General features: G+C 45.8%; 3 protein-coding genes across 8 annotated transcripts; 1 reads left to right on the plus strand and 2 right to left on the minus strand.

Annotated features, from left to right (window-relative positions):
* Window positions 1-20: 20 nt before the first annotated feature.
* On the minus strand, window positions 21-6,204 carry hjurp (Holliday junction recognition protein). Of its 2 annotated transcripts, XM_088425167.1 has the most exons (9): window positions 5,917-6,204; window positions 5,593-5,758; window positions 4,160-4,260; window positions 3,995-4,049; window positions 3,855-3,910; window positions 3,527-3,557; window positions 3,413-3,438; window positions 2,695-2,770; window positions 21-2,496 (listed from the first exon to the last, which is right to left on the minus strand). In XM_088425167.1, the coding sequence occupies exons 3-9, from the start codon at window positions 4,235-4,237 to the stop codon at window positions 335-337; spliced, it is 2,484 nt and encodes an 827-aa protein (XP_088281293.1). In that variant the 5' UTR covers window positions 4,238-4,260; window positions 5,593-5,758; window positions 5,917-6,204; the 3' UTR covers window positions 21-334. The 2 variants fall into 2 exon arrangements, with proteins under 2 accessions (XP_088281293.1, XP_088281294.1); XM_088425168.1 differs by lacking the exons at window positions 3,413-3,438; window positions 3,527-3,557; window positions 3,855-3,910; window positions 5,593-5,758; window positions 5,917-6,204 and having other exon boundaries at window positions 4,160-4,261.
* aasdh (aminoadipate-semialdehyde dehydrogenase) lies at window positions 4,862-12,535 on the plus strand. Its single transcript, XM_088425165.1, is given in 13 exon segments — window positions 4,862-5,233; window positions 5,315-5,435; window positions 5,522-5,763; window positions 5,863-6,055; window positions 6,543-6,894; window positions 7,007-7,179; window positions 7,779-8,067; window positions 8,070-8,188; window positions 8,775-9,282; window positions 9,344-9,507; window positions 9,729-9,854; window positions 9,920-10,057; window positions 12,112-12,535. Coding segments are annotated over 13 exon segments (3,042 nt in total). The 5' UTR covers window positions 4,862-4,991; the 3' UTR covers window positions 12,487-12,535.
* A 386-nt stretch (window positions 12,536-12,921) lies between these two features.
* cracd (capping protein inhibiting regulator of actin dynamics) lies at window positions 12,922-26,465 on the minus strand. 5 transcript variants are annotated; one of them, XM_088424820.1, is made up of 11 exons: window positions 26,309-26,389; window positions 23,924-24,151; window positions 19,331-19,505; window positions 18,920-19,052; window positions 18,579-18,734; window positions 18,283-18,495; window positions 16,112-18,188; window positions 15,718-15,908; window positions 15,409-15,583; window positions 14,759-14,915; window positions 12,922-13,925 (listed from the first exon to the last, which is right to left on the minus strand). In XM_088424820.1, exons 4-11 carry the CDS (start codon window positions 18,959-18,961, stop codon window positions 13,907-13,909), a joined length of 3,030 nt encoding a protein of 1,009 aa, XP_088280946.1. In that variant the 5' UTR covers window positions 18,962-19,052; window positions 19,331-19,505; window positions 23,924-24,151; window positions 26,309-26,389; the 3' UTR covers window positions 12,922-13,906. The 5 variants fall into 5 exon arrangements, with proteins under 5 accessions (XP_088280946.1, XP_088280943.1, XP_088280944.1 ...); XM_088424817.1 differs by lacking the exon at window positions 23,924-24,151 and having other exon boundaries at window positions 26,309-26,465; XM_088424818.1 differs by lacking the exons at window positions 23,924-24,151; window positions 26,309-26,389 and adding an exon at window positions 22,219-22,300.
* Window positions 26,466-26,844: the final 379 nt, after the last annotated feature.

Here is a 26,844-nt window from a genome sequence, read left to right on the forward strand (position 1 = left end):
GCACCCAAACACTAGATTTCATTCAAAGTTTTATTTGTACAATTGCTAACACTTCAAACGTAGACAAATAGGGATAAAAACCACAAATACACTTTAAACGTCTATGTAATATACAGACTGAAATATTTCCAGGGCCCAGCTGCGGTAACCCGACATTTTGAATTATTAGCAGGGGGAAACCCCACCCAAAAAATAAAAAAAGGCATGAACTGGTTATCTAAGGCTGGACAGGACAATATACTCAAAATCTTAAGAGAGTTAATTTCATAACTCATGTGGACTCGTATTGAACATAAAGGAAAGGATTTTTACCAAAGATGGAATCCCGCGGCAGTCAGCGCTTTTCCAAACGCAACTTTCTGCGGAACCCTTTAACCGCGCCGCCGTCGGACTCGCCGCACCGACAAGCCTCGGCGTCACGAAGGCAAAGGCGGCGTCTCGGCATCTCGGCCCTGAAGCGCTTAGACCCCGGAGAGTAGGGGCTATAGCGCTTTGAGCAGATGAGGTTCTCCCGCTCCAAATCCCGGTGGTGCCTTCTCATCTTGAAGGGGTGAGGCGACAAAGCTAGCGCCGCTAAGGTCCGGGAGGAATGGCGCCAGCGCGCCCCTGCACTCACCAGGCACAGTCGGCAGGGGGGCACGTTGAAGCGTTCGCTCCGACACACAAAATTGTGGAAGTGCTTGTTGAAATCGTTGTCTATGCAGGATTTAGGGTGAAGCGGATCGGGTAGGACTTGCTTTTGTAATAAGGGAGACGCGGATCTGGAGTCGGGGCTTTTGGTGAAGTCGAGAGATCTCCTGAGGCCTTCTCTGCACACGCTCCCTATTTTTAGGGAACTCTGACCGACCCGGAAAGCAGAGATTTCAGGTTGCTCTTTAAAGTCGGTGCTTTCGGAGGAAACGTCAAGAGCGGACAAAAGTCTTTTCTGAGACAGATCTAAGGACGGTCCAGAAGGACCGAGGACCCAGGGGGATGGCTGCTCTTCAGTTGTAGCCCTAGCAGGTCTTGTGGCCCTCGGGAACTGGTCCAAGGAGGCACCAGAAGACCACCAAGGACTGAGGAAACACAAGGACTGTTTCTCTCCAGCAGCAGCATTATAAAACTTTTTGGACCGTGGGGACCGGTCTGAGGAGGGACCAGAAGATAGAGAAGGAATGTAAACCCGGTGGGATGGCTGCTCTTCAGTTGTAGCCCTAGCAGGTCTTGTGGCCCTCAGGAACTGGTCCAAGGAGGCACCAGAAGACCGCGAAGGACTGAGGAAACACAAGGACTGTTTCTCTCCAGCAGCAGCATTATAAAACTTTTTGGACCTTGGGGACTGGTCTGAGGGAACAGAAGACCTAGAAGGACTGTGAATCCAGTGGGATGGGTGCTCTTCAATTGTAGCCCTAGCGGGTCTTGTGGCCCCCAGGGACTGGTCCAAGAAAGCACTGGTAGACCGTGAAGGACTGAGGGAACACAAGGATGGTTTCTCTCCAGCAGCAGCATTATAAAGCCTTTTGGACCTTGGGGACTGGTCTGAGGGGGGACCAGAGGACCTTGAAGGACTGAGGCCCCAGGGGAATGGCTGCTTTTCAATTGTAGCCCTAGAAGGTCTTGTAGTCCTCAGGGACTGATCTAAGGAGAGACCAGGAGACCGTAATTGAGAATGATGCTCTCCAGTAGAAACAGGAATCCTTTCAGGTCTTATGGGTAGATCTACGGGAACTCCCGCGGAGAGATCAGAAGACTGTGATGGGCTAAGCATGCCTGAGGACTGCTGCACTCTGGCAACAGAGAGAAAAGCCCTTTTGGAGCTCAGGGGCAGGTCCAAAGACCGTCTCGGGGACATCCCGGAAGTCTGGTGGATGCACAAAGATGGCGCCTCTCCCTGAAGCTTTCTATATCTTAGCAACATTTCCAAGGACGCTTCAGAGGAAGAACCGAAAGACTGTAAAGGACTGAAAGCAGGCACAGGTGGCTGCCTTCTGCTACCAGAATCACATCTGGAATTTGAGAAGTGGTCCGACAAAGTCCCTAAGAAGGCTCTGGAAGGACTGACAGGAACGCAGGACGCCTGTTTTTCCAACGTGAAAGTCCTGTTGAGATCACTCGTTTTGGAGTCATGAGATTGTGGGATTGAATATGCTTCTACGGGCACAAAAGGCTGCAAAAGGGTACAATTGGACCCCGGATCCTTGCTTGCGTTCTTGCTTCGCCTGCGCCTTGCACCCACGGCGTTAATGTGCTCGCTTGTGCTGGATTTTAGCCGCCATTTGCGGTACTTTCGAAGCACGCTGTTCGCCATCTTGGAAATCCGCATACGCCGTTGCGCCCGCCCGATTTTATCCACCATATCGGGGTAGAGCTCTAACAAAGTGCTGCCGTGACTTCTGAAGGTTAACTCCAGCTCCTCGTCCTGGTCCTCGGGGAGGACGTCCAGCTCGGGGAAGCTCCTCTGACTTGCGTCGAGTGAGCTTTTACGGGAACTCGTATAGGACGCTCCTGAAGTGAGGTCTAAAAATAAAGAAAAGACCAACGTTTTGAAAGGGGACATGTGAAGGTCTTTTTAACAAGTTTTTTTTTTTTTTAATTCCCTAATGACTCAACATTACTTTTGTCAAAATGCCCCCAGCGGTCATAAAATATACCGTGTCGCTTTCAGTTTAGGGAATTCCATATGGTGGCGTCAGGTCCATCAAGTGCTGCACTTACCGTGGTCATCTTCAGCAAAAAACACCCGGTAAGACACTCCTGTGTCGTCACTTCCCACATCTTGTGTTCCATCCATCTATGAAAAAAAATACAAACTGATCGGACACAAACCATCTGTGAGGAACTATTTTTCCTATGCTTTGAAGCGGCTTAAATACTTTTCCAGTGTTTTTTTTTTTTTTTTAATCTTAGACTCTCCAGGCCTAAAGCCAGCCCGAAACACAATTTGTTTTCCAGATTATTTTACTTATCTTACCTAAATACTGAATATTCCAACAACAATGACCTTATACACACAAATAAGGAAAAGGAAACCTTGAGGGCCATTATTTCGAACATTCTCATTCAAGGCCAACAGAATATATTGTGTGCTATTTCTAGGTAAATACGGGTGCTGCCATATGAAAGATTGACTTCCATTCTTCAGTTAGAATTGATGTAGGTAATGTGTCGTAAGTGTGGAAACACTGCCATCCAATTGTCAGTTATCGTGACAATGCTCAATAGGCTTGTACTAGGTAAGCATTAGTCAAGGGTGACAGCTCATCTGCATAAAAAAAATGTATTTGACCAGAATTTTATTGTTTATTATTACTTTCTTTTAAGAGGAGGATTCTCATCCATGGCACTGAATGGTAAATATGGTAAATATCCAAATATTAAATAAATATTGATGCATTTTGACCAATTAGAAAAAAGCAGCAAAAAATGGGCATACCTGTGAAATGCTGGCGGAATCATGGACTGCAATGGTGGGTAAAAAAAAAAAAAAAAAGTTTTATCAATACAATATCGTTCAAAAATGAATGAGTTTTATTTGTATATGCCTTACACTGTAGGTCATCCGGGGATTCCAACAGGCTCTAAGGAGAGATTCAGCTTTGTTATTTTTGACATCCAGGTCTCACAAAAAAGTTATGATTAATCAGCTTTCAGTTGAAATTTCAAGATGAGCCTAATTGCAATTATACCTCAATAAGTTTACTTAGTTTTTTTGTTTTTTTTTTTGTTGTAGAATTTTGAAAATGGCCATTAATGAATATTGTCCATTGTCGTTTCAACGTTTACCCGAAAGCATTATAATCTCTTATTTACAGTGTGTTTAATCAAGTGCTAAATCTGATGATTTTTAGTGCTGATTTTTTATTTCTTTTCTGCACCTCTGATTCCATCGGCTTTATCCGCTTTTTGCACTTCTTCATGTAGCGCATGAGATCTGGGGGGGGGGGAGACAAACCGCAATAAAAACTTGCAAATCCAGAGCCTAGGCGATGAACACAAATGACAGGCAACAACTTACTTTTTGGCTTGATTTTGTCGAGGTCAACTTCAAGCCCCTCATCTTGGTTGGAATACTGTTTTGGGGAAGAAAATGTTCAACTGTAAGACGTCGACAATTCACCTTGCGCCCACTTAGGAGCTAACGATGCAGCACGTTTTATATGCAAAGATTTGGAACACGCACCTTGGTTATGATTCGGCGCAGCGATCGTTGGTATTTGAGTACGGTCTCGGCGACTTGCTTTTGTAATTTCTCGTCCATAATCACGGAATAAATGTGAAGAGCTTTGCAAACACAAAAACGAGAAAATGGCGACGCGCGACAAGTTCAAAATTTGGGCGTTACCGGCGCACGAATGGTCATTGGACGAGCGAATCTGGTGCGTTCAATACATCATGGAAGAAGCGCAACTTCTTATTCTTGTGAATTATTATATAATGGGTAGTCCATTCCCGCCATGTACTAGAGTGGAGTGTGGAGCAAAACAAAGCCCGCAAACCAAGCGCCCAAAACGACTATCTATAAACGTCCCAGTTACTTTAACCATAATTATATAATAATAATTTCTATAAGGGAACTTTTTACGAAAAAGAAAGGTGACAGCATTATTATCGAACCTGTCTCCATTATACATTTCTTACAACAGGTAAAAAAGCATTTGACATGTTATAGTTGTAATTAGCTTAACATTCTTGAAAGTGTTGATTTCAACGATCACATCTTGGTTACGTGAACGCCCCGTTTGAAACCAAACTTTTATTACTTGAATTAATTTGGAGCCCGGAAGTTTTTCGGTTGAAAACAAAAATGTAATTTGATTCCAAAAGTAATTTTTTACAAACCAAAAGTTTGTTTGGTTCTCTTATTAGGACGAATCAGATTCCATACTGTTGTGGCCGTGTGATACGTCATCATCACGCGACAATGTTATGGCCTTGAATCGGACGCAAACATCTGACTGCTGAACCGTATTGGTATATTTATTTCCTAAGTTATTGTTGTGAAGCGTGAACGTATGGAACCCAGCGAAACTCTGCATGGCCTCGTAGCCACCGCTGCCGCGGCTTACTCCCAGCGGGTGGCGGTGACATTTGACGGCGGAGCCTCGTCGGATGGTCCGGTGTCATTATTCTATAAGGACCTCGTCGAACTTTCCAGCGAACTCGCTTGCTTTCTGCGGCAGCACTGCGAGGACAACAACGGAGTAATTGGGCTGTACTGTAGCGACGATCTCTTTACACCCGTGCGGATCCTTGGGTGAGCTTATTACATGTCCCCTAATATTATGAAAATGCGTATAAAGGGTGAAAAGTTGATTTACATTATTTTGGGGTGCAGGATCCTGCAGACACCTGCCGCATACGTACCGCTTGATCCAGGAGCTCCAGGACTAATTTCCTTCCGGGTTATGAGCATGTGTCAACTCAAGTTCTGTGTCGTGAAGAGCGACTTCCTTCAGGTTTTATTTTTGATTTATTTAAATGACTGAACTCTGCGTATTACTTTTCCAAAAGTAATCGGGGTGAACTTTGCTTTCCAACAAAGAGATTTCAGGCAGCCCTCAGCCAGCACGTGAGGGTGGAGGTACTTGAGGTGTTACCTAAATTCAAACTCACTCTGGTTCGGGTCGAACCCGTGACGGACGGCAAGCAGGACGGGTCTAAAACAGAACCGCGCCAAGCAGATGGAAGTTTAGCATACGTCTTGCACACGTCCGGAACCACGGGTCAAGCCAAGATCGTGCGTGTGCCACACAAGTGTATTCTTCCTAACATCCTGCACCTGAGGTAAGGAAAAATATTGGTAAAGTTAGGGTTTAAAAATATGCTTTTTTTTTTGCTGTTGTTGGTGGTTTGAATTTTTGGGGTGTGTATGTTTTTTTTCAGGAGTTTGTTTAAGGTGACTTGCACAGACGTGGTTTTCCTGGCGTCGCCTCTGACCTTCGACCCGTCGGCGGTGGATATTTTCCTGGCGTTGTCATCCGGAGCTCGGCTCCTCGTCGTTCCAGCCGTACTCAAGAAAATTCCGTCTTATCTCTGCAAGGTTCTCTTCCGGAGTCACAAAACGACGCTCATGCAGGTCTTTTACACTGATGCCTTGGATGTGTCATGGTTTTTGCAGTTGCCCTTTTTTAACTTGCGTTTTCCTGCGTACTTTGTGGTGTGGTTTAATTCTGCTTTTTTACCATCAAAGCACGTTCTTTCCTTTCCCTCGTCCTTGAGTCCTTACTTCCTTTACCCCTTTTCTTCTGTCCTTCCTCCCTTCCTTTACCCCTTTCTTTCTTTCCTTCCTTTGTTCCTTCCTTCCCTCCCTCCCTCCTTCCCTCACCCTCTTTTACTGATGCGCCCATCCCTACTTTCATTCCTTGGGCTTTATCTTCTTTTCTGCCTTGTTTACTTACCTCCCTCTATTTCACCTCAGGCAAGACGATTCCTTCTTTTCCGGCCGCCTTCGTTCAAAGATTTGATTTTCAAAAAGTATATCGGTTGGTAGCCCAAAGTGTGTTTATGAAATCAAGCAACGAAGAAGAAATCGAGCGCCTCCGTCATATGTTTCCCTTCCGCAGGTGACGCCCACACTGCTGTCTCGCTTCGGCCCGCGCCTCCTCCGGCAGGAAGTGCTGTCACGTGACTCGCCGCTACGGGTGCTGGCATTGGGCGGCGAGGCGTGCCCGTCGGCATCGGCGCTGAGCGCCTGGCGCCACCCAGAAAACGCCACGTCGGTGTTTAACCTTTACGGCATCACCGAGGTCTCCTGCTGGGCCACCTGCTACGAGATCCCGCCCTCACTGCTCGGGCGGCCCGACGGCCCCGCCTCCTCCGCCGTTCCTCTGGGGAGCCCTTTGATGGGCACCGAGGTGGAGGTGCGGGACCAAAATGGCGCGGTGGTGACGGAAGGCGAAGGAGAGGTGTTCATAGGTGAGCGCCGTCCTCTAGGGGTGTTGGAACTCTGGCCCGGGGGCCCTCCGCGGCAAAAATTCCCGATCCCGTGAAGGTTTCGGCCGTAATGCTCGCCGTTTGTCGGAGGCAGGCGGTGACGAGCGGGTGTGCCTCCTGGACCACGAGGACTCCGCCACGCCCGGTACCATGAGGCCCACGGGAGACCGGGCGGATGTGAGAGGAGGCCACATGTACTACCGCGGTCGAAAGGACAGAAACATCAAGCGCCACGGAAAACGCGTCAACCTGGACCACCTGCAGCAAGTAAACTTTCTTTTTTTTTTTTCTCAAACAAACATTGAGCACTCATCTAATAACTTCCTTTGGAACAAATTGATCCAAAAGTTCTCCTTCTCTAAAGGTAATAATGCTCGAAATATTTTTTTTGGTATAATTAATATTACTGTCCATTTAATTCTATTTTTAGTCTAATTTTTAGTTACAATTATTCTATAATATATAAACCTTTATAACCTGCGGTGGAGTAAATTTTAAATAAATAAGTAATCAATGCAAATATTTTATGAAATATCCTTAGAGTAAGTATTTGGCTGTACTTGAAAAGACTTATTTTTGCAATGACATGTGTACCAATGTAATAATATTTTTGCATTTAGCTCATAAATAATTTGTCTAATTTTTAATCATTATTTAAGGGCATCCATTTAATAAGTTTTGGTCATTTATATCTTAATGTAAAGAAAGGTCATTTTGTTTTGTCCTTGTTTCATTCATTGAATGTAGTGTATTCTAGCTGAAAAAAATCATTTGCCGTACTTTATTCTATATTCTCTATTTTCAAAATGATCAATAAATATATATGATTTGATTAAATCAAATAAAATGACTCTATCACCACTCAGGTGCTGTCTAGTCTGCCGGAGGTGGAGACCTGCGCCGTGTGCGAGCACGAAGGCGCCCGACTGCTCGCCTTCGTCGTCACCGCCGCCCCCGCGGGTTCCGAGGACACAAATTTTCTTTCCTCCTCCTCGGACCTGAGTAGACATCTTCTGAAGCTGCTTACTCCGCTGCTGCCCTCCTACGCCATTCCCGACACCCTGCTCCGGGTTCCGGACTTACCTTTGACCCCCCATGGTGAGCTTGGGCCACATGTGGATTCACTGGACAAAGCCGGAGAGTTCACGTCTTTGTGTTTTCAGGCAAAGTGGACACGCGGGCATTGGTGAAAGTCTACCTGCGCCGACGTCCGCACATCAGTCAGTCACACAAAGACGTCTCTGACCTCAAGAAAACGCTGCAAACTTTATGGCAGGTATGACACATTTCCACTAGTATGGCTTGTGGTTCAGTTGAGGGAGATGTTTTTTCTGAACTCTAGTCCATTCTTTGGACAAATTCTTCCACATTCTACGAGCGGTCTTCTCGTCAAGGGATGGTGTCAGCTTTAGGCAACCTCGAACATTTAAAAAAACAACAAACACGAAGGAAGACAACTCGGTTCTTTCTCTCGCGAGGAGAGCAAACAGGAACCTGACCTTCTCAGATCTCCTTCCGGTCTGGTTACAGATCCTCTACGCTTTCCATTCAATCATTTGGGTTGGCCCTAGGTACAAAAACCATTGCTGCACTAAAGGGCCGGGGGAGATATCTGGCAACAATGTAAACAATCATTTTATGCAATATATTTACTGGGTTATATTCACTGTGGTGTTTTTTTTTTTTTTTTTAATAGGCTACAAATAGGAAAATATTCTCCAACTGCACCTCTATTTTGAGTACATTTAGTTCTACTTGGATGTTTATTAGCCTGCCTCATTCCAACCGACGCATTTAATGACAGTTGGAGTTTTTCATTTCCCGTCGAAGAGAACCTTGAGAAATTTTCGTCCCGTCAACAGAACGCCCTCGGTCTGGATGAAGAGGCGATTTTGGACGAGAGCTCCCGTTTCCTGTTCAGCGGCGGGGACTCCCTGAAGGCGCTCCGACTCTGCGAAGACATCGCGGCCGCCACCGGAGTCGGCCGGTCCCGGACTTTGGAGCCCGTCCTCGAGGGGACTTTCGCCGACGTCCTGCGCCTGCTCCGCGCGCCGGGGAAAAGAGAAAGCGCGGCGCCGGAATGGCCTCTAGAGACGCTACCTTTGAAAGTCTCAAAACGCCAGGGACAAAACGCGGCGGTCCTCAGCGAGCGCTGGTCCTCGGACACGGGCAGATGCGTGGACGCCACTCCGGCGCTTCTCACCCGGGAAGGCCAAGATGGCGTCGGAACCAGCGTGTTCATCGGCTCGCACTCGCACAGGGTCCAAGCTCTGGATTTGGACAGCGGACGGCCGCTGTGGGAACGAGTCCTCGGGGGACGCGTGGAGGCGTCCGCCGGCGTGTCTCCGTGCGGACGCTACGTGGTCGTAGGTGGGTTTTCGTCCTGTTGGCCGCCGCTCCCGGACCGCCGTGACGCGGCGGCGCTCCTCAGGTTGCTACGACGGCGGCGTGTACGTCCTGAGCGCCCGCTCCGGGGAGACGCGCTGGGTCTTTGAGACGGGGGACGCCGTGAAGAGCCGCCCCGCCGCCGACCCCCTGACGGGTCGGATGATGGTGGGCTCGCACGATGGATTTGTGTACGCCTTGGATCTACGGGTGAGTTGGGGTCACGTGACCTTACTCCATGGCGGGACGCCGACGGGATTTGAGTTTGCTGTGTGAGCTGTAGTTGCGCCTTAGAAAAAACGGAATCGTAGTTCATGCGGACGTGACCTCGGCGACCTTGTGGCGACCTTGGGCGAACCCCGGAGGACATCCGAAGCACGGCTGCCTTTGCTAACGCTCATTCCCAGCGGACCGCATTTTTCTCTTTCCAGGGTCGGCGTTGCGTCTGGAAGCATCTCTGCGGGGGCGGGGCCATCTTCTCCTCGCCCTACCTGGACTCCGCCCGCCGCCAACTCTACGTGGCCACGCTAGCCGGCAGGCTGCTATGCCTGAACGCAGTAAGTTTCGACATGACTTTGATTTAGCTCGGCGTAGCAAAGTGAGTTTGTTTTTTTTTGCTTAGGACAGCGGCGACGTCCTGTGGACACACAGCAGGGACGCCCCCTTCTTCTCCTCGCCAAAGTGCGGCGGCGCCGACGGGCGCGTGGCTATCGGCGCGGTGGACGGAAACATCCTCTGCTACAGCCGCGGCGGCGCATTGGTGAGGACGCTAGCCGTTAGCATGCTATTACAATGGACGCCTGCTGATATTGATCACCGTTGGTTTGAAATCATGGTGTCAATACATTGAAAATACTCAAAATGGGCTTATTAAGAATTATATCCGGTAGCATTTATTCTAAGGCGCCTCATGTCAATTTTATCCTTACAATAATATTATTGGTAGTAAAACTTTTGTTGTATTACTTGACATGAATTCGTGATAAATGTATTTTTTTAGAAAAGGGGTGCCCAGGACATCCATGAAGGGTAATCATATAATCAAGTTAGGGTGTCAAATTTGGGTTTAAAACTATGGTTAAGGAGATTTTTAGAGTAAGGTTTCTAAAAAACCAGATTAAAATATAGGTAGGGTTTGTGGGTTTTTTAATAAGAGATAGGGTTTCAAATTAGGGTTTTAAACTGGGATTAGGGTTTCAAAGTAGGGTTTTTTATTTAGGTTGGGGTTTCAATCTAGAGTCAGGGTTTGAAATAGGTTTTTAAATTTAAATTATGGTTTCAACGTAGGGTTTTTCAGTGTTTTAAGCGCTTTAAAATTTGGTTTTAACCTAGGCATTTAAATGTAGGGCTTTATATTGGGGGTAGGGTTTCAAAATAGGGTTTTATACCAAGTTGAGGTTTCAAATTAGGGTTTTAAAATGGAGTTAGGGTTTCAAACTAATCTAGGGTTTCAAAATAGGGTTTTAAAATGTTGTTAGGGTTTCAAAATAGGGTTTAAAACTCAGTTAGGGTTTCAAATTAGGGTTTTAAAATAGAGCTAGGGTTTCAAAATGGATCTAGGGTTTCAAAATAGGGTTTTAAAATGTAGTTAGGGTTTCAAAATAGGGTTTAAAACTCAGTTAAAGTTTCAAATTAGGGTTTTAAAATAGAGTTAGGGTTTCAAAATAGGGTTTCAAACTCAGATTAGGGTTTAAAGTGGAGTTAGGGTTTCAAAAAAGGGTTTCAAACTCAGGTTAGGGTTTCAAATTAGGGTTTTAAAATGAAGTAAAGGTTTCAAATTAGGGTTTAAAACGAATCTAGGGTTTCAAAATAGGGTTTTAAAATGTATTTAGGGTTTCAAATTAGGGTTTAAAACGAATCTAGGGTTTCAAAATAGGGTTTAAAAAACAGGTTAGGGTTTCACTTTAGGATTTTAAAATGGAGTTAGGGTTTCAAAATGGATCTATGGTTTCAAAATAGGGTTTTAAAATGTAGTTAGGGTTTAAAACGAATCTAGAGTTTCAAAATAGGGTTTTAAAATGTATTTAGGGTTTCAAATTAGGGTTTAAAACGAATCTAGGGTTTCAAAATAGGGTTTAAAAAACAGGTTAGGGTTTCACTTTAGGATTTTAAAATGGAGTTAGGGTTTCAAAATGGATCTATGGTTTCAAAATAGGGTTTTAAAATGTAGTTAGGGTTTCAAAATGGATCTAGGGTTTCAAAATAGGGTTTTAAAATGTAGTTAGGGTCTCAAAATAGGGTTTAAAACTCAGGTTAGGGTTACAAATTAGGGTTTTAAAATGAAGTAAAGGTTTCAAATTAGGGTTTAAAACGAATCTAGGGTTTCAAAATGGGGTTTTAAAATGTAGTTAGGGTTTCAAAATAAGGTTTAAAACTCAGGTTAGGGTTTCACTTAAGGGTTTTAAAATGGAGTTAGGGTTTCAAAATGGATCTAGGGTTTCAAAATAGGGTTTCAAAATGTAGTTAAGGTTTCAAAATAGGGTTTCAAACTCAGATTAGGGTTTCAAGTTAGGGTTTTAAAGGGGAGTTAGGGTTTCAAACTCATGTTAGGGTTTCAATTTAGGGTTTTAAAATGGAGTAAGGGTTTCAAATTTGGGTTTAAAACGGATCTAGGGTTTCAAAATAGGGTTTAACATGTAGTTAGGGTTTCAAAATAGGGTTTAAATCTCAGGTCAAGGTTTCAAATTAGGGTTTTAAAATGTAATTCGGGTTTTCAAAATAGAGTTTAAAATTCAGGTTAGGGTTTCAAATGACTCGGGGGCGCTTTTTTCTTCAAAGGATTTTCTACGTTTTTTTGTGTATTCATCCCATCAGCTCTGGCAATTCTCGTGCGACGGCGCCGTCTTCTCATCGCCGTGCGTCACCTCTGACCTCCAGAGACTCCTGTGCGGCTCTCACGACGGCCGCCTGTACTGCTTGAACGCCGCTGACGGCTCCCCGCTTTGGAGCTTCCAGACGGCGGGCAAAGTGTTCGCCAGCCCCTGCGTCTTTGACGGCGGGGCGCGGGGCGAGCTGGTGGGCGCGGCCTCCACCAACGGCACCGTCTACGTCCTAGACTCTGCCGACGGACGAACGATGTGCTCGCGCCAGCTTCCCGGAGAGCTTTTTTCTTCCCCCGTGGCGTGCGGACGCTTCCTCCTTATCGGGTGTCGGAATGATTATGTGTATTGTTTACAGATTGACATTTAGGCGGGATTTTTTTGTTTTTAATAAATGGGTGATTGAAACTATAACCTTGTCTATTAAAGTGTCGTACTTTACGATGATTATATAATGAATATAAAATATGTCTACGTAAATAAATGTAATGAGTGTGTGTGTGCGTGTGTGTATGTATGTATGTGTGTAAATATATATATATATATATATATATATATAATGTATACAGTGTGATACAGAGGCAATTAAATTCATGTGGAAATATAAACTATAAGTCATTTCTTATTTGACAGGTTATAGCAAGTTTAATTTAAATAATAATAATAAATTTAAAGTGGCCCTGGCAGTCTTTCATTTTTCTGTACGCGGTCCCCAAACGCAAAGGTTTGGGCACCCCTGACCAACAAGTGAGCACCGGTGTTGTTGGATGCGCACACGTTAGCGTCAAGCAGCATCAACAAGAGGTTATTCGTTCAGACATATTTATTTAAATTCTTTCATAACATTTTCATTTAAGAATTCCCTTTATCATTTTTTGTAGGACTCCAAAAAAAGTGCAAATAATACCAAACATCTTTTTTTTTTTTTTCTTACACATAACACTGCGTACACCGGCAAGGTTAGAAACAGAAGGCTCTGTCTTACATACAGTACATATGTTGCACATGGTTACGGTAGGAAGAACATTGACCAGGGACCAAAAAAGTTGGTGGTGATGATGATGATGATGATGGTGATGATGCTGATGATGATGGCAGCCACAAACAGGATCTACGTTGTACAGGGGTGGGCAAACATATGTACCTAATGTCCACATTATTTGTTTTAAATAGATAGAAATGGAATTACAAACTGCTAGTTAACATTTCTATCTTGGAATTCGGAATATGCTGAGAATTTTGATGTAAAATCCAGAAAATAAAGTATTAAAATGAAAAGACTATCTTTTGATGTCAGAGTATTTTGCAAATATTCAGAATTTTGAGGCGAGAATCCTGCCAAGCTTTTTTTTTTAAATGGACATTAATCGTGTAATTTCAACACGGTTCCAATTATTTTTAAATGTAAGATTTCTCGTTTTAATGCATACTTCTATTAAACTTCCTTGTTATATTTTAGATTCCTTTAATTTATCAAGTAAAAATAAATAAAAAATCCGTTCGGATTTTCCACATTACTTGACCTGAGAATTTGCCATAAAATGATTAGCGTTTACCAGATTAAAAAAAAAAAAAAAAAAAGATGTTGCCCACCCCCGATCTATATTGTACAGCAAGCAGGAAGTGAGCGGGAGCCGAACGGGTGAGGGCGGGAGTGAGCCGCACCAATCCCACCATTCCTTCACGGACACAGTGGGAAAAAAAAAAAAAACACCGCTAGCCCTTTAAGAGACGCTTTCCTCGTCATCACACTGGCGAGCTTCACCTCTTCATTGGACGCCTTGGAGTATTTACAATCCCATTGATTGGCTACAATAGGGAGGGGGGGAGGGGAGAAAACGTGTAGTTGTGTGTTAGCCGCATGCTTGCAACCGTAATATATTATAATAGTTGAATAAGTGAATGCAGCCGAGTGTGATGGGAATCGTTGTGCAGTGGTGCGGTCTCCATGCAGAGCTGCTTGTGTCAAGTGCAGGGCAGCGGTCCCCGTTTTTTTTTTCTTTTTTTGTTAAGTACCATGGACCAGAAGCTGGGTTTTTTTCCGTAGTAACATATAGCTTGATATAAAAGTTGTACATTGACCAACAATTGAAATTCATTTTGTGCCGACTTACTGAATGAAGCATTTTTTTTTTTGATGAGGCAATATTTTTGGTTCGTTTTGGGGGAATTTAAGACATTTTTAGGGAAAGGGGAACCTATTGTCCATTTCATATTCCCCACAATCTCATCAGTCAACAAAAAATAATTTGGAACACAAAAAATGGAGAGTTTTGTGCGCCACTGCCCATTTAGGGTGGGGACCTGCACTTATTTATCATTTTTACACAATCGAGATTTCTTTTTTAATTCGTGGCAATCACAAAGAGCATCAGTTATTTGCATTTTCACTTTTCCTATCATTCTTAAATATTGTACTGTAATCAAGGAGAATCCAAACATGGTTTTCTTAAGCATTTAACTGCTAGCTTGTGGGCTTACTATTTTTAAAAGCCTATCAGGCAGCTGGAAAATCGTTTTCTGACCCTGATGATGAATGTGATATCTTTCGACGGCTACCAAAAAGGCCACGGTCCACGGGCCGGTTTCCGGGGACCGCCGATGTCGTGAGTTATGGGATGCTTGATGGCGGGTGTTGTTACTTGATGATCTGAGGACAGTCACTCCAGGCTTTGGCCTTCCGTTTGGCCAGCGCCAGCCAGGCGGGCTCGGTGGACACCTGCGGCGAGTCCATGGCCGGGAAGCGCTTGGACACCTCCTTGACTGCGGGGGGCGACGGCGTGGAGTCGGCGATTTCCACTGGCGGAAAAAAAGGACAAAAGATGTTGAAAGTGATCTTGCTTATATGTGCACGTTGCTTGCTAAATACTCATGTAAACAAAGGAAAAGTTTACATTTTTGCCTTTTAGATGCCTGCCTTGACCACATGGGGGCAGTGTAGGAAAGAAACAATACTGTATAGCTATACTTGGGGTCTGAACTCCTTACAGAGGATAAAGAATATGTCTGTGAGTATCAATACTGTTTCATCATCCTGAAACCCGGCCTTTACTTTTGCGTCCACTGAAGTGGACATTTATTTTTGGTCTATATCCTGTGATTCATCGAAGCTACCCTAGTGTGCTCAGTGGAGGACATCCTGGCCTTTTCCATTGATGTCTCATCCACTCGGGTGCCGTGAAATTCGTTTTGCTCTCTAGTTTAGACTAAATGGACACAACAGCGGACACAAATGAATAGGATGGACCTTAAAAGAGGATATTAAATGAGAATTTTAGCCATCCGTTCCTACCGGTGACAGAGCTGGGCAGCGTGTTGGCTTTCTTCAGCTGCTCTCGTCTCTCGAAGCGTCCCAGGAGGCTATCTGGTCTCTTGGGTTCGTCCGCCGTCTGAGCTTTAGAACCGGTACCGACACTCCCGCTTCCTCCTCGGCTCTCCGTGGGACTAACTGCCATCGCTGAGCCCACCTGCAGATGGACAAGGATCAGGATCCAATATTTATTTCAAACAAAAAAAGCTGACGGCGGCTATCTGGCGGTCTCCCGGTTGACTCGGTTCAGGGGAGCGACTCCCGGCGATAAAGTACGCGGACTCAACCCACGCTGTCTCGGTCCCGGGCTTGCTTCTCGGCCAGTTTGGCTTCCCGTTGGCTGCGGCGTTCCTCGCGGTTCTGCTGCTGCTCCCGAAATCCCTTTTGTTTCTGCAGCGCCAGGGTGATCCAAAGGGGGCCTGACTCCTTCTCCTGAGCTCTGGCGCTGTCCAGGGAGTGCCGGCTCTGAAGAGACGGTTTTTCTGCAGGGAGCGACAAGGGAAAGGGGCGATTAAGCAAATTACTCCAGGAACAGCCATCAATCAATTTATAGATTTTCCAATTGAGATTATTGGTTCACTGATGTGCTAAAAAAGTGTTTTTGGTAGGAATTCCAGCACAAGCCTAGTGCCCTCTTTTGTAAAGTATACATTTATAGGTCCAACGTGGACTAGGTGACTCTGACCTCTCTTGATGAGCTCTGTCTTCCTGTCCACTTTCTCCCTCCAGGGAATGTTGATAGATGGGAAGAAGGATCTTTTCTCCTTAGGTTCCTCATCACCTTGGCTGCTCCGCTGCAACTGGACCGCTGCCGTGGGGTGACTCCGGTCGGACGGGTCCTCGGCCTCGCTGTGACTCACTTTAGGTAGCGGCGACGGAGGAGGGGTGGGAAGTCCTTCCGCGGGTTTGGACGAGGTTCGGGGTCTGCGGTAGAGCGACTGCTTGGAGGGCACCTGGTCCCCGTCGCATCGAGGCGTGGGGCTGGGGGATTTGCCCAAGCCTGCCCGCGGGATCACAGGGGAGGCCAAGGCGAGGGAGCACCTGGCTTCTCTCTGAGGCGACGCCGGACCGGATCGGTCGGAGAAGACCGGGGAGGCGTCGGGGTCTAGCTCGATGGGGGTGAGGGGTGAGGGCACGCCGTCGAAGCTGTCTCCAGCGCTGTAGCGCTTCTTCCGTTTCTCCGTGGACTGCTCGCTGTGGAACCGCAGCGAGTAGTTGGTCCTCCTCAGTTTGATGCCAAACGGCGAAGGCTTCTCCTCGCCATCGCAACTGGCTTCGCCCGCCTCCACCCTGCTTTCGGGCTCGGCCGACTTGCTGCGATCCCGAGTCTTCCATTCGAGCCCTTCGGGCTTGGCTCCGGGGCTGGGAACCAGGAAAGACGGGAGGTCTTTGGCAAATACACATTCGTCCGCCGCTCTTTCTGCAATGCGTACACTCTTATTTGTCCTGCTCTGAGTTTTACGGCTCGCGACTGGCGAGGCGGAAGCGGACGTGTCGGATGACGCGGCATCTTCTCCACTTTTCTCATCCGACATGCTGGAGGTGGAGCACTCTGAATTCCTTTTTGAATCTCCAAACTTCTTCTTGGCGGGCGTGATCGAGAACTTAGTGCTGGCGGACATGGTCTTCCTCAGATGCGTGTGGGCAAACTCCTGCTGGTCTTCGTGGCCGGCTTGATTTTGGCTCTTGCTCGGGTCCGGGTAATCGCCGCCCTCCTCCACACCCTTGAATATCTTGGACCTGATGGTGGCCCACTCAGCCAGGACGGCCGCACCGTCCTGGTCCATCTCGGTAGACTCAGTAAGGGATTTCGACTTTGATGATTTGCGGTCCGGTGACGTCTTGGTTCTGGTGGGTGGTGTTCCCTGGGCCTTGCGGTCCTCACTGAGACCAAGGAGAGACTTGCAGGCGCTGTCCCTGATCTGGTCCAGATTGACAGCTGTGCCGCACAGCTGTGCCCCCGTCACCAGGATGGCGGTGTGGGGGACATACGGAGAAGCGTGCCGGTTTGGAGAGTCCGGAACTTGGGAGGACTTGAAGCCTTCTCTTGGCTCATTGGAGGCAGAAGTTGTCGTAACAGGCGTAAGGTTAACTTTTGGGAATAAGATTTCTTTTTCTCCGGAAGAAACTTGGAAGGAGAAAGGCCGCTGCCGCTCCTCCATCTCCCTCCAGCGAAGTTCCTCGGCTCTCCTCTTCCTCTCCTGGGAATCTGAGTATCTGGCCGCCTCTTCTTGCGCCATTTTTTTCAGCTGTTCCTCAGTCTCCAGTTTCTGTTGGATCTCCCGCAACCTCTGCTTCTCGACTTCTTTTTTCTTACTCTCCTCTTCCTTCAAACGTCGTTGCTGATCCTCGAGCTCCTGTTTCCTTCTCGCCTCTTCTTCTTCCTTCCTTTTTAGCTCTGCCCTCAGCTTCCTCGCCTCCTCTTCTTTGCGCTCCTTGTCCTCACGGAGTCTCCTCTCCTCTTCGAGCCTCACCCTTCTCTCCTCTTCCTCACGGAGCCTCCTCTCTTCCTCTTCCTTCTCCTGGCGTTGCTTAAGACAACGCTCCTCTTCTTGAAGCCTCAGTTGCTCTGTTCTCTGCCTTCTCTCCTCTTCCTCTAGCTCCCTCTTCCTCTTTGCTTCCAGGCGTTCATCTTCTACTCGCTGCTTCTTAAAGGCTTCCAAAGACTCTTCCGTAGACGATCTGCGTCGATGCTCTGAAGAGACGCCAGCCGTTTCCGGGTCCTCTCGCACCATACCAGGGACGGATACTTCCTGGAGATCCTAGGAACGCATATGGTTAACTTTTCATGGTATTTAGGGGAATTATGTAAATCCAAAATTTGGGAACCTTTTGTGTAAAATGATGTTTCCTCACCTGAGTGAAGCGTCGATGCTTGCGTGAAACCCTCTGATTCTTGGGCTTGACCGATAGTTTATGCTTGGCCGCGGTGTTGTCCAGGAGAGACGTTGACTGCGGCACGGCATCCAGATTGACCGACTCGATAGTACCGCCGAGGGGGAGGACCTTTTTGGATCTGGGGGACTTCACAGGGGTGCCGTGGGACCTGGCCTGTGGGACGGCTTGGACCTGGGCAAAAGATATATGTACAGTACTGCATAGAGAATTTCATGATCCAACTGGACAAAAAATTGAAGCGTTATCAGCGTTACCATCGGCTCCGCCTTTCCAGGCTCCATTTCAACCTGTGCCGTCACCCTCAGAGGACTCTGTGGAGTTTCCTCCTCATCGGAACTTCCCTCATCCCCTTCGCTTCTTCTCAGAGAAGGGGGCCTCTGACCGAACTTGATAGTTTGCGCGATCTGCTTCTGCACAATCAAACAGGGTAACATTTTGAGTACGGAGCGTAGCGTAGGGAAAAGGAATGATTATTTGTTATCGGGGTCGCAGCCAAAACCATGTTTGTTGTCCAAGGCCAGTCTAGAAACTTGACTTTGACTTTGACTTTGAGAAATGTGTCCCTCCACCAACATTCTATGCTTGGAAGACTCACTTGCAGATTTTTCACTTTGTCTGAGACGTTTTCCTGGGACATGGCGGGATCCAGCCCGGCCCGCCTGGCCGAATCCTCTGGGATGAAGACGCTGTCGTGCGAGAGGGCTCGAGATCCGACGGGATTCAGCTCTCTGCGGACGGGAGGCCCGCAGAATCAACTTTACACTCGATTTTTACATTCGGGTAGATATTGGTCGGCAAACAGACGTATACCTGACCGTATACGAGACAGTTCAATCCAAAATGATTCTCCATCGGGTTACTACATCCTACATAAATTTACAGCATCTTGGACGGAGGCCGAGAATCCTCCAAAGTCCTTGACGACAGCTAGCGTAAAGATAGCTTTCTAACGACCCATCAAGACTTTGGGTATTCAGGAAACGATCGACAGAAACCATGTCCTTACCTTAGACTTTGACTGGCGATCTCGTCGTCCGACACAACTCCATCGCACACCTCCCCGGTGGAGAAACTGGTCTTCAGTTGTGCCCCATCAAAGCCGCCCTGGGGCTCCCTCTTCTGCTTCTTTTTCCCAAAGAGCCGTCTGAATGGCTGGAACTTGCCCTGTCGCCTTCGCTTCTCTGCCGGTGCGAAAGAGAGGAGGAAAACGGAAAAACACGTGATAACCGTGCCATATAACAATTTGTTATATCTCCGGCCGGATAATGGGCGAGGGGGGCGGGGTTTTCGAAACATGTGGCTTAAAATGAATGACAATCGGCTATGTGAAAAGACGGCAGGTACAGCTAGCCGGTTGCCTGTTGGTAGGAGCAAAACGCGGAAGGGAAATGAAAACTTCATGCAGAGAACCCGGGCGAACAAAGCAGTGAATAGCACGACTTATCTGTTGTACTTCCTGTAGAGGGGAAAGTTGCTACCATAGCCATAAACTATGTTAATAAGTCATGAAATCAACATTTTATGGATGCCTTTAATACTGCTCCAGCGTAACAGGATTTCCTCCTTGGGATTAGAAATTCAGAAATGCATTTAGTCTTATTTTTGTAAAAATTCTTCATAAAGTCATGTTTCTGGTATACCCTGCTCAGACCTGGCCTATTCATTTGTGTCCACTCTTGAGTCCATTTTGTCTCAGCAAGACAGCAAAGTTCATTGCGTTTGTGCACAAACACATGAGACATGTTTGGAAAAACCAAAGCGTCCATCATTGAGTACACGAGAACGTGGTCGGGAAGCTCCAATGAGTCGTATGATACAGACCAAAAACAAATGCCCGTTACTGTGGACATAAATGAACAAGCTGGGTCTCAGGAGGATATCAAGCATTATGTAATATTTGGACCATTTTGGGGTCATTTTCTTCCACACCGTTCTCACAGTATTTTAGCCAATGGGTAGCCCACTCCTGCTAGTTTGATAACCAAGTGCTTGTGCCATGTTGTACAATGTTCTCACCATCTAGGTGAAATTTCAGCTCCCTAAGTGTCTTTTTCGGATGATTTCCCTTTGATTTGAAATGCCTTCCACGTAAAAATCAAAGGATTGGACAAAATACTGCATGCACAGGGGTTAAGGATTCTTAACTCATTCAATGCCAGGGACGTATTTTCACTTTTTTTTATTAAGAATCCAGACGTTCAAGCCCAGATACTTAAGTATCGATTTAATACTTAAATTGATACTTACTTGAGAATTGATTTAATACTTAAGTATCTGGCCTTGAATGTCTAGATTCTTTCCAAAAAAAAATGTGAAAATACAACCCTGGCATTGAATGAGTTCATTTATTTTGGTAGAAAAAAAATGATTTGGGTCTATTTGTGTCAGTAGTAGTGGTCGGTCCAATTTTTGTCACCCAGAATTAGCTGTTGTGACCAGGCATTCATTAAGAGTGTATCGTGCCGAGGGTGTTTCAGGGCATCTCATCGACCCGGCAGGGCACCCAAATTGGCAAATCTCAAGGCCTGACAACATGTGCGTCCCTTGTCCCATGAAGAAACATCTTATTAAAAACAACCAACAAAAAAATGCCGGCACAGGATACCCCTTGATACTCCTGCCTCTTTCTGGCCCACGAAACAAAGACCCTAATGCACCGCCAAGGGGCTGCTCACACACTCATGCGTGAAAGCAGAAAGGACCGGCTTGCTCACTCACTGTATTCAAGCCGCCCCCTCCAAGCCTTCTGCCGGTCCCTCACGCCGGACAGACTTCTGACGCTGCCAATCAGGTGGAAGCTAAGCTAGCCCGGCGGGAAACCGGCAGGAGACTTTTGCTTCTTCTACCTCAGCGTCCATTCCAAGATTTAAAGCACCTCAAGCAGCGGACGTCAAGCTCACCCATCACTTCAAAGCACACCGTGCAGTTCTTAGAGAGGAGAGCGAGGAGAAAAAAAAAAAAACAACAACACACTGTCTCTTTAAGAGGTTTTGGACGCTTTTTACCTGTGTGTTTGGATTGCTCTAAAAGCATCCCGTGCTCGATTTCCGTGGCGTCCGTCGCCATGGTCACAACCGCAGAACGCCTTGACTAAGGCAAGATGAAGGAAGCCTGGGAATTTAATCAACGGCAGGCGGTGGAGGCATTGATTAAGGGTGCGCTGGCTATTCTTCCAATAAGCTATGGCACTACATGCCAAAGTTGGCACAGAGCACACTTTTAAAATGTATTTTTTAAGGACGGAAGAATGACACAAACAAGTGAGGAAATGGAGGAATAAAGGTTAGAAAGAATGCTAGTAAAGTAGGGAGGAAGTAATGATGGAATGAATCAAGATGAAGAAAGCATGGACAACAGCAAGCAACAACGGATGGTTGGGAGAAGGGTGTTAACCGAGAAAGGAAGGAAGAAACGAAAGAAGGAAGGATGGTGAGAAAGAAGAAAAAAAGGAAGGAAGAAAAGAAGCATGGTCAAGAGGAAGGAAGAAAGGGAAGAAGGAATTACGCAAGGACGAAGAACAAAGCCACGGAGGAAGAAAGAAAACAAGGAAGGAGGTCAAGTTGAACGGATGATGGAGTGCAAAGAAGGAAGCGACACACACAGGAAACAAAGAAGTATGAAAGAAGAACGAAAGGTAAGAATTAGGAACGCAAGGGCGGACAACAGGGAAGGAAGGACACACGGGAAAACTAACATTTGTTTTGATAAGTTGAAATATTTGAATATTTTCCTTCCGGGTCTGGAAGGCCCCCCCCGACCCGTTCCAAACTCTGTGGCGATGAGATGCGATGCGAGCAAGCCATGCGCGTGGGACGCCAAAGCGTGCTCAACCACAACCGGCAGCGAAAGAGCAGCGGGGCCTTTTGTTTTGGGAGCGGGGGGCGGGGCTTTTACCTATTTGGGCCGCGCGGCTCGACAGCGCCGCGCACCACTGCAGTAAAACCTTAGGGAACATGGACGGGCTCCTTTTCAAACTTTTGACGCCGCCGAGGCCCCCGCCGCGACCACCGACGCTTGGGGGGGAGGAAACGGTCACAAAAGACATCAAAACACCACCTTTGCTATTGTTAGTACCGCGGGTCACGTGGAATATGACGGCGGCATGAAGGGGGGCATGGGGGGGGGGCCACAAAAAGCAAAAGCAAAATCAAGAGTACCCTTAACCCGCATTCATTATGGGGGACGCCTTCCAGACCGAGAATTATTTTTCAAAAACGCTTTCGAACTTTGAAAACACCCTTTTCAAACATACCCCACCCCATAGTTTTCACATGGGGTGGGGGGGTACTTGAGGGAGTGGCGGCGAATTGGACTTCATGTTTTTTTAATATTATTGATAATGTGACAATTCAATCCCAAAGACGTGTTTTTATGTTTAACAATCAACCCCAAAGACCTATTTTTACGTTTTTTTTTTTTAGTCAAGACATTCAATCTCTGTACATTATTCTTCAATTTTTTTCAATTGTTAAGCTAAAGTACAGTTGAAAAATGAAAATAAGGATTCTTTAAAACAACTTTTTTAACGTATTTTTTATGTTTTTGGGGGACTAGATATTCAGTCCCAAGTACAGTACTTATATATATTTTTCTTACATTTATTTGTAGGTGTTAGACATAAGGAGCATTTAAAAAACGAATAAAAGTATCCCATAGCATCCCACATTGATTTAAGATGCCATAGGGTCTTCGTTTTCATTTTTAACCTCTGCTCTAGCCTAACACTTGGCATTTTTTTGAGAAAAAATAAAAACGATTGAGTGTCTGGATTATCAAATAACATAAAAAAAATAGATCAAGGGATTTAATGAGCTAAGAGCAAATTAATTGGAAAATGAAACTACACGGTGTTAAGTGACTTCTTTGTAAAAACGCTGTGTGTTGTTATTTTGTTTAGTTTTATACAGATGTTTACAGGCGAATCAGCGAGAATTTTTTTTTACATGAGATTCATCACTGAAAAAAGCTTGAGAACCACGTGTCAGGACCATACCAAAGGAGGCCAAGTCATCGAGATGAGAGAATATCCAGTTCACTGTCACTAAGCATAAACTTGCACACATACTGTACACACAAAAAAAACATGCAAAATTATTGTAGCCTTGTATCTTAAAAGTAGGCAAATATTGCTAACAAATACACTTACGGAATGTGTTGCCTTCATTTTGAGGCTTTCAATTTATTTGTGGCTCCTTTTGGGGTTCAAAACTTCTTTTTCAACATTTTGGGTGCTCGCTACCCCCAATTTGGTAACTATTGACAAGTCAAAGACAGTTTTATCCAAACCGTACGTGACGTCACTCGAAGCCAATGGAGGCTTCAGCCTTCTCCCGTTTTTTATGTCCTCCATGTGAGTAAGAAACAAATAAACTACGTCGTTATTTTTTTTTTTTTTGGAGGGGTGGGGGTCTGTCTCGTCGTATCGCATGACGTGAGATTTTCCACTCGTCTGTTCAGCGGAGCGTTGAAGTGCGCACGGAGGCAACATCCCCTCCGGATGCAAAACACACGCGTTATGAAACTAATAAACAAACGCCGAACGGAGACAAAAAGAGGATATTGGTGGGGTTTTTTTTTCGAATAAAAAAGCGCTTCTTACCGTCCTGCAAGGCTACCTGGGGAGTTTTCCACCTGCCTGCTGTCACTGTGCAACTAGGGCATCACCCGGAGTCAGGTATCACACGGACCGTGCGCGCGCGCGCACTCCACTGCCCGCCCGGTGCTCCCGACTGACTTCCTAGTCTCATACTGCGGCCGGTCAGCTGATGTATTTTTGTGTGAGTCCGCCGCGTCCGGAGGAGGCACAAAGTGACACTTTGTCCCGCAGCTGGAAAGACAAAGCGCGGCGGAACAGAAGGGCATTCATGCCTCCGACCGGGCACAAGGCCGCCGGTTGTGTACGTCGACGCCGAACAGAAGGGCGAGCTTGCACGTGTGCGCGTGTGCGCTGCTTGATGATGTGGGGAAACGCCAATTAATTAACGCCATTTTATTTTCCTCCGACTGGACTGGCCGGGTGAGTTTATTTCAATTAACTGGGCCATTATAAAAACAATCCTTTACATAAGACCGGTATATCTCCGAAAATGCTGTACCGGTATATCGTGGGCGACTCCACGCAAAGTAGTAGAAGATAAAGTTACAGTAAGGTAGGCAAGCAAGGTAGCCCCCTAGCGGCAATTTAGGGAAGGTGTTTAATAAAGCCATGTACTGTATCTTTAAACCTATGGCATTATGTTCCAAATTATGGAAATTCTGTAGATTTTTTTAAATGATATCCATCATAAAAAAATCAATGGGGAAAAACTGAGAGCGAAAATTTCCAACAGGTGATTAAATCAAGCAAAATTTCAAAATGCAACAATTCTGACATTTCTATTTGATAGCAGCTGGACGTGCGAGATTTTGCGTACAAAAATAATCATTTTGAATCATTTTGAACATATTCAAAATGGCCGACTCCCCGTTTCTGGGATAGGTCTTTGAAACAAACTTTCAGTCAACACAACATTGTTTGAAATTCGTGTTTAAATGTTAATTCGAGGCACTAAAAAAAACACTTAACTACAATGCAGAATTATTTAACGTCTGTTGTGTTGTTATTGCAAGGCCTAGCGTAAATTAGCCGCTAGCTTGCAGCGCCGAGTGCTAAATATCATCTGGTGAAGCAATCGGATTACATTTCAATGAACGGAAATGATTCGCTCTGGTGCAGTTGCTGTTAGTACCGATCACTTTTGAACAAAACAGCGACTCAAATGTGTTCTTTGGTTGTCACTTTGTTTCCTTGACCATTATTTATGATGAGAGAAATCGGTCATAAATAATGAACTGTGAACGCCGTGAACAGTAAACTCATTCACTGCCAGGAACGTATTTTCACGTTTTTTTTTTTTTTTAAAGAGTCCAGATTTTCAATCCCAGATACTTATGTCTTGATTTAATTCTTAAGTATTTGGAAATTAATTTCCTTAATCTACTTAAGTATTGATTTATTACTTAAGTATCTAGGATTTAAAGTCTGGACTGTTAAAAAAAAAAGGTGAAAATACGTCCCTGGCATAGAATGAGTTTAAAAATCTTCTCTCTTGGACTCAATCTCGTGAGACATCTTGTCCCATCCCTAAATTTGACCTATTTTTTAACATACAAAGTAAAGTTGCACAAATGAGCCTTGAGCAGTGCAACAAACATCACAATTTCTCTTTTTTTTCCCAGGATTTGGCAAAACACAATTTTGCTAGGTGCCATTTATCCGCGCTCGAATTAAGTTTTGAGAATTACACAAGTGCCCGAAGGCTTCCTCCGCCCCGCCCCTTGTGTGCAGGCATCTGTACCTGCACGACTCCATCAACCTGCATTGTGCAGACGCCAGTAATTACACACACATGAACACACAAACACACACACACACAAGCTCTCGGGCTTCATAGCATAACAATCCAAGCTGGCTTTTACATAACTCGACAGCGAGCGCCATAAATTTCACGAGTGCCATCATGTCACCGCATGACAGTTAACGCAGCATCGATTAATAATAAAACGCACGCAAAAAAAAAACACAACAAAGCGTGATTCGATTTTCATCAGGGTGGGAGGGGTTGCAAAAATCGGCCTCCCAAACGTCCACGTCTCTAAAATGATGCATTGTCTCATGCAGGAAAAAAAAGGCGTGGATCAATGGGCAAATATTCCAAATGATAGATTAGTGGCTACGAGCCACGCGCGGGTTGCACCACAAAACCAACGCGGTTTTTTTTTTGTGTGTGTTTGTGTGTTCTTTTCGCATTATACAGACGCCTGTCCGGTTGCTAAACCGCATTTTCTCATCCACCACAAAGCATCTGAGCAATTAGGCCCAAATTGCACGTTTTGACGCACGCCGCGCGTGCCCGCGTCAGCAAGGGAGGATGGATGTATGGAGGGATGGAAGGATGGAAGTGACAAGGTCATCGCGCGACGGCTACAAAGCGAGAAGACTCACGGCGATCGCTTGCTTGCTCCCTTCCTGTTCTGTCTTGGTGGCTTTTGTTGCCGCTGAGGATGAGGAGGATGATGATGATGCGCGTAGGGGCACGCACGCGCACAGCTGCACGCGCCTGAAGGAGGAGGAGGAGGGTGTGGTGGTGCCCCATGAGGGAGGCAGAAAGAGGAAAAGGGGAGGGGGGTTAAAGGGGGGAAACGATGAAAACATGCACAGAAATCGATTTTCTTGATGATTTGACAGTTGTAGATAAAATGATTATATGAAAAAAATAGCCGTCTCAACTCAAAAACGGTAAAATAATAAACAGTACACGATACTCAGCATAGATGCTAATTATTAAATGACTGAGTGCTTAGATTGCTACGTACTTCTTTTGCTACAAGTTGGCTTAAAAACGGGTGTCAAATTCAGGCGCCACATGGTGGATTTTTTTTTCTTCTCAAATCCACCGGAGTGATAAAATCATGGTATATAACTTAAAAACAACTAAGGTCACACGTGGTCCAAATTCCCAGCGAACAGCGGTGGTCAAA

This window comes from Hippichthys cyanospilos, chromosome 10 (assembly GCF_059441005.1).
Source record: "Hippichthys cyanospilos isolate Australia breed blue-spotted pipefish chromosome 10, RoL_Hcya_1.0, whole genome shotgun sequence".
NCBI lineage: Eukaryota > Metazoa > Chordata > Actinopteri > Syngnathiformes > Syngnathidae > Hippichthys > Hippichthys cyanospilos.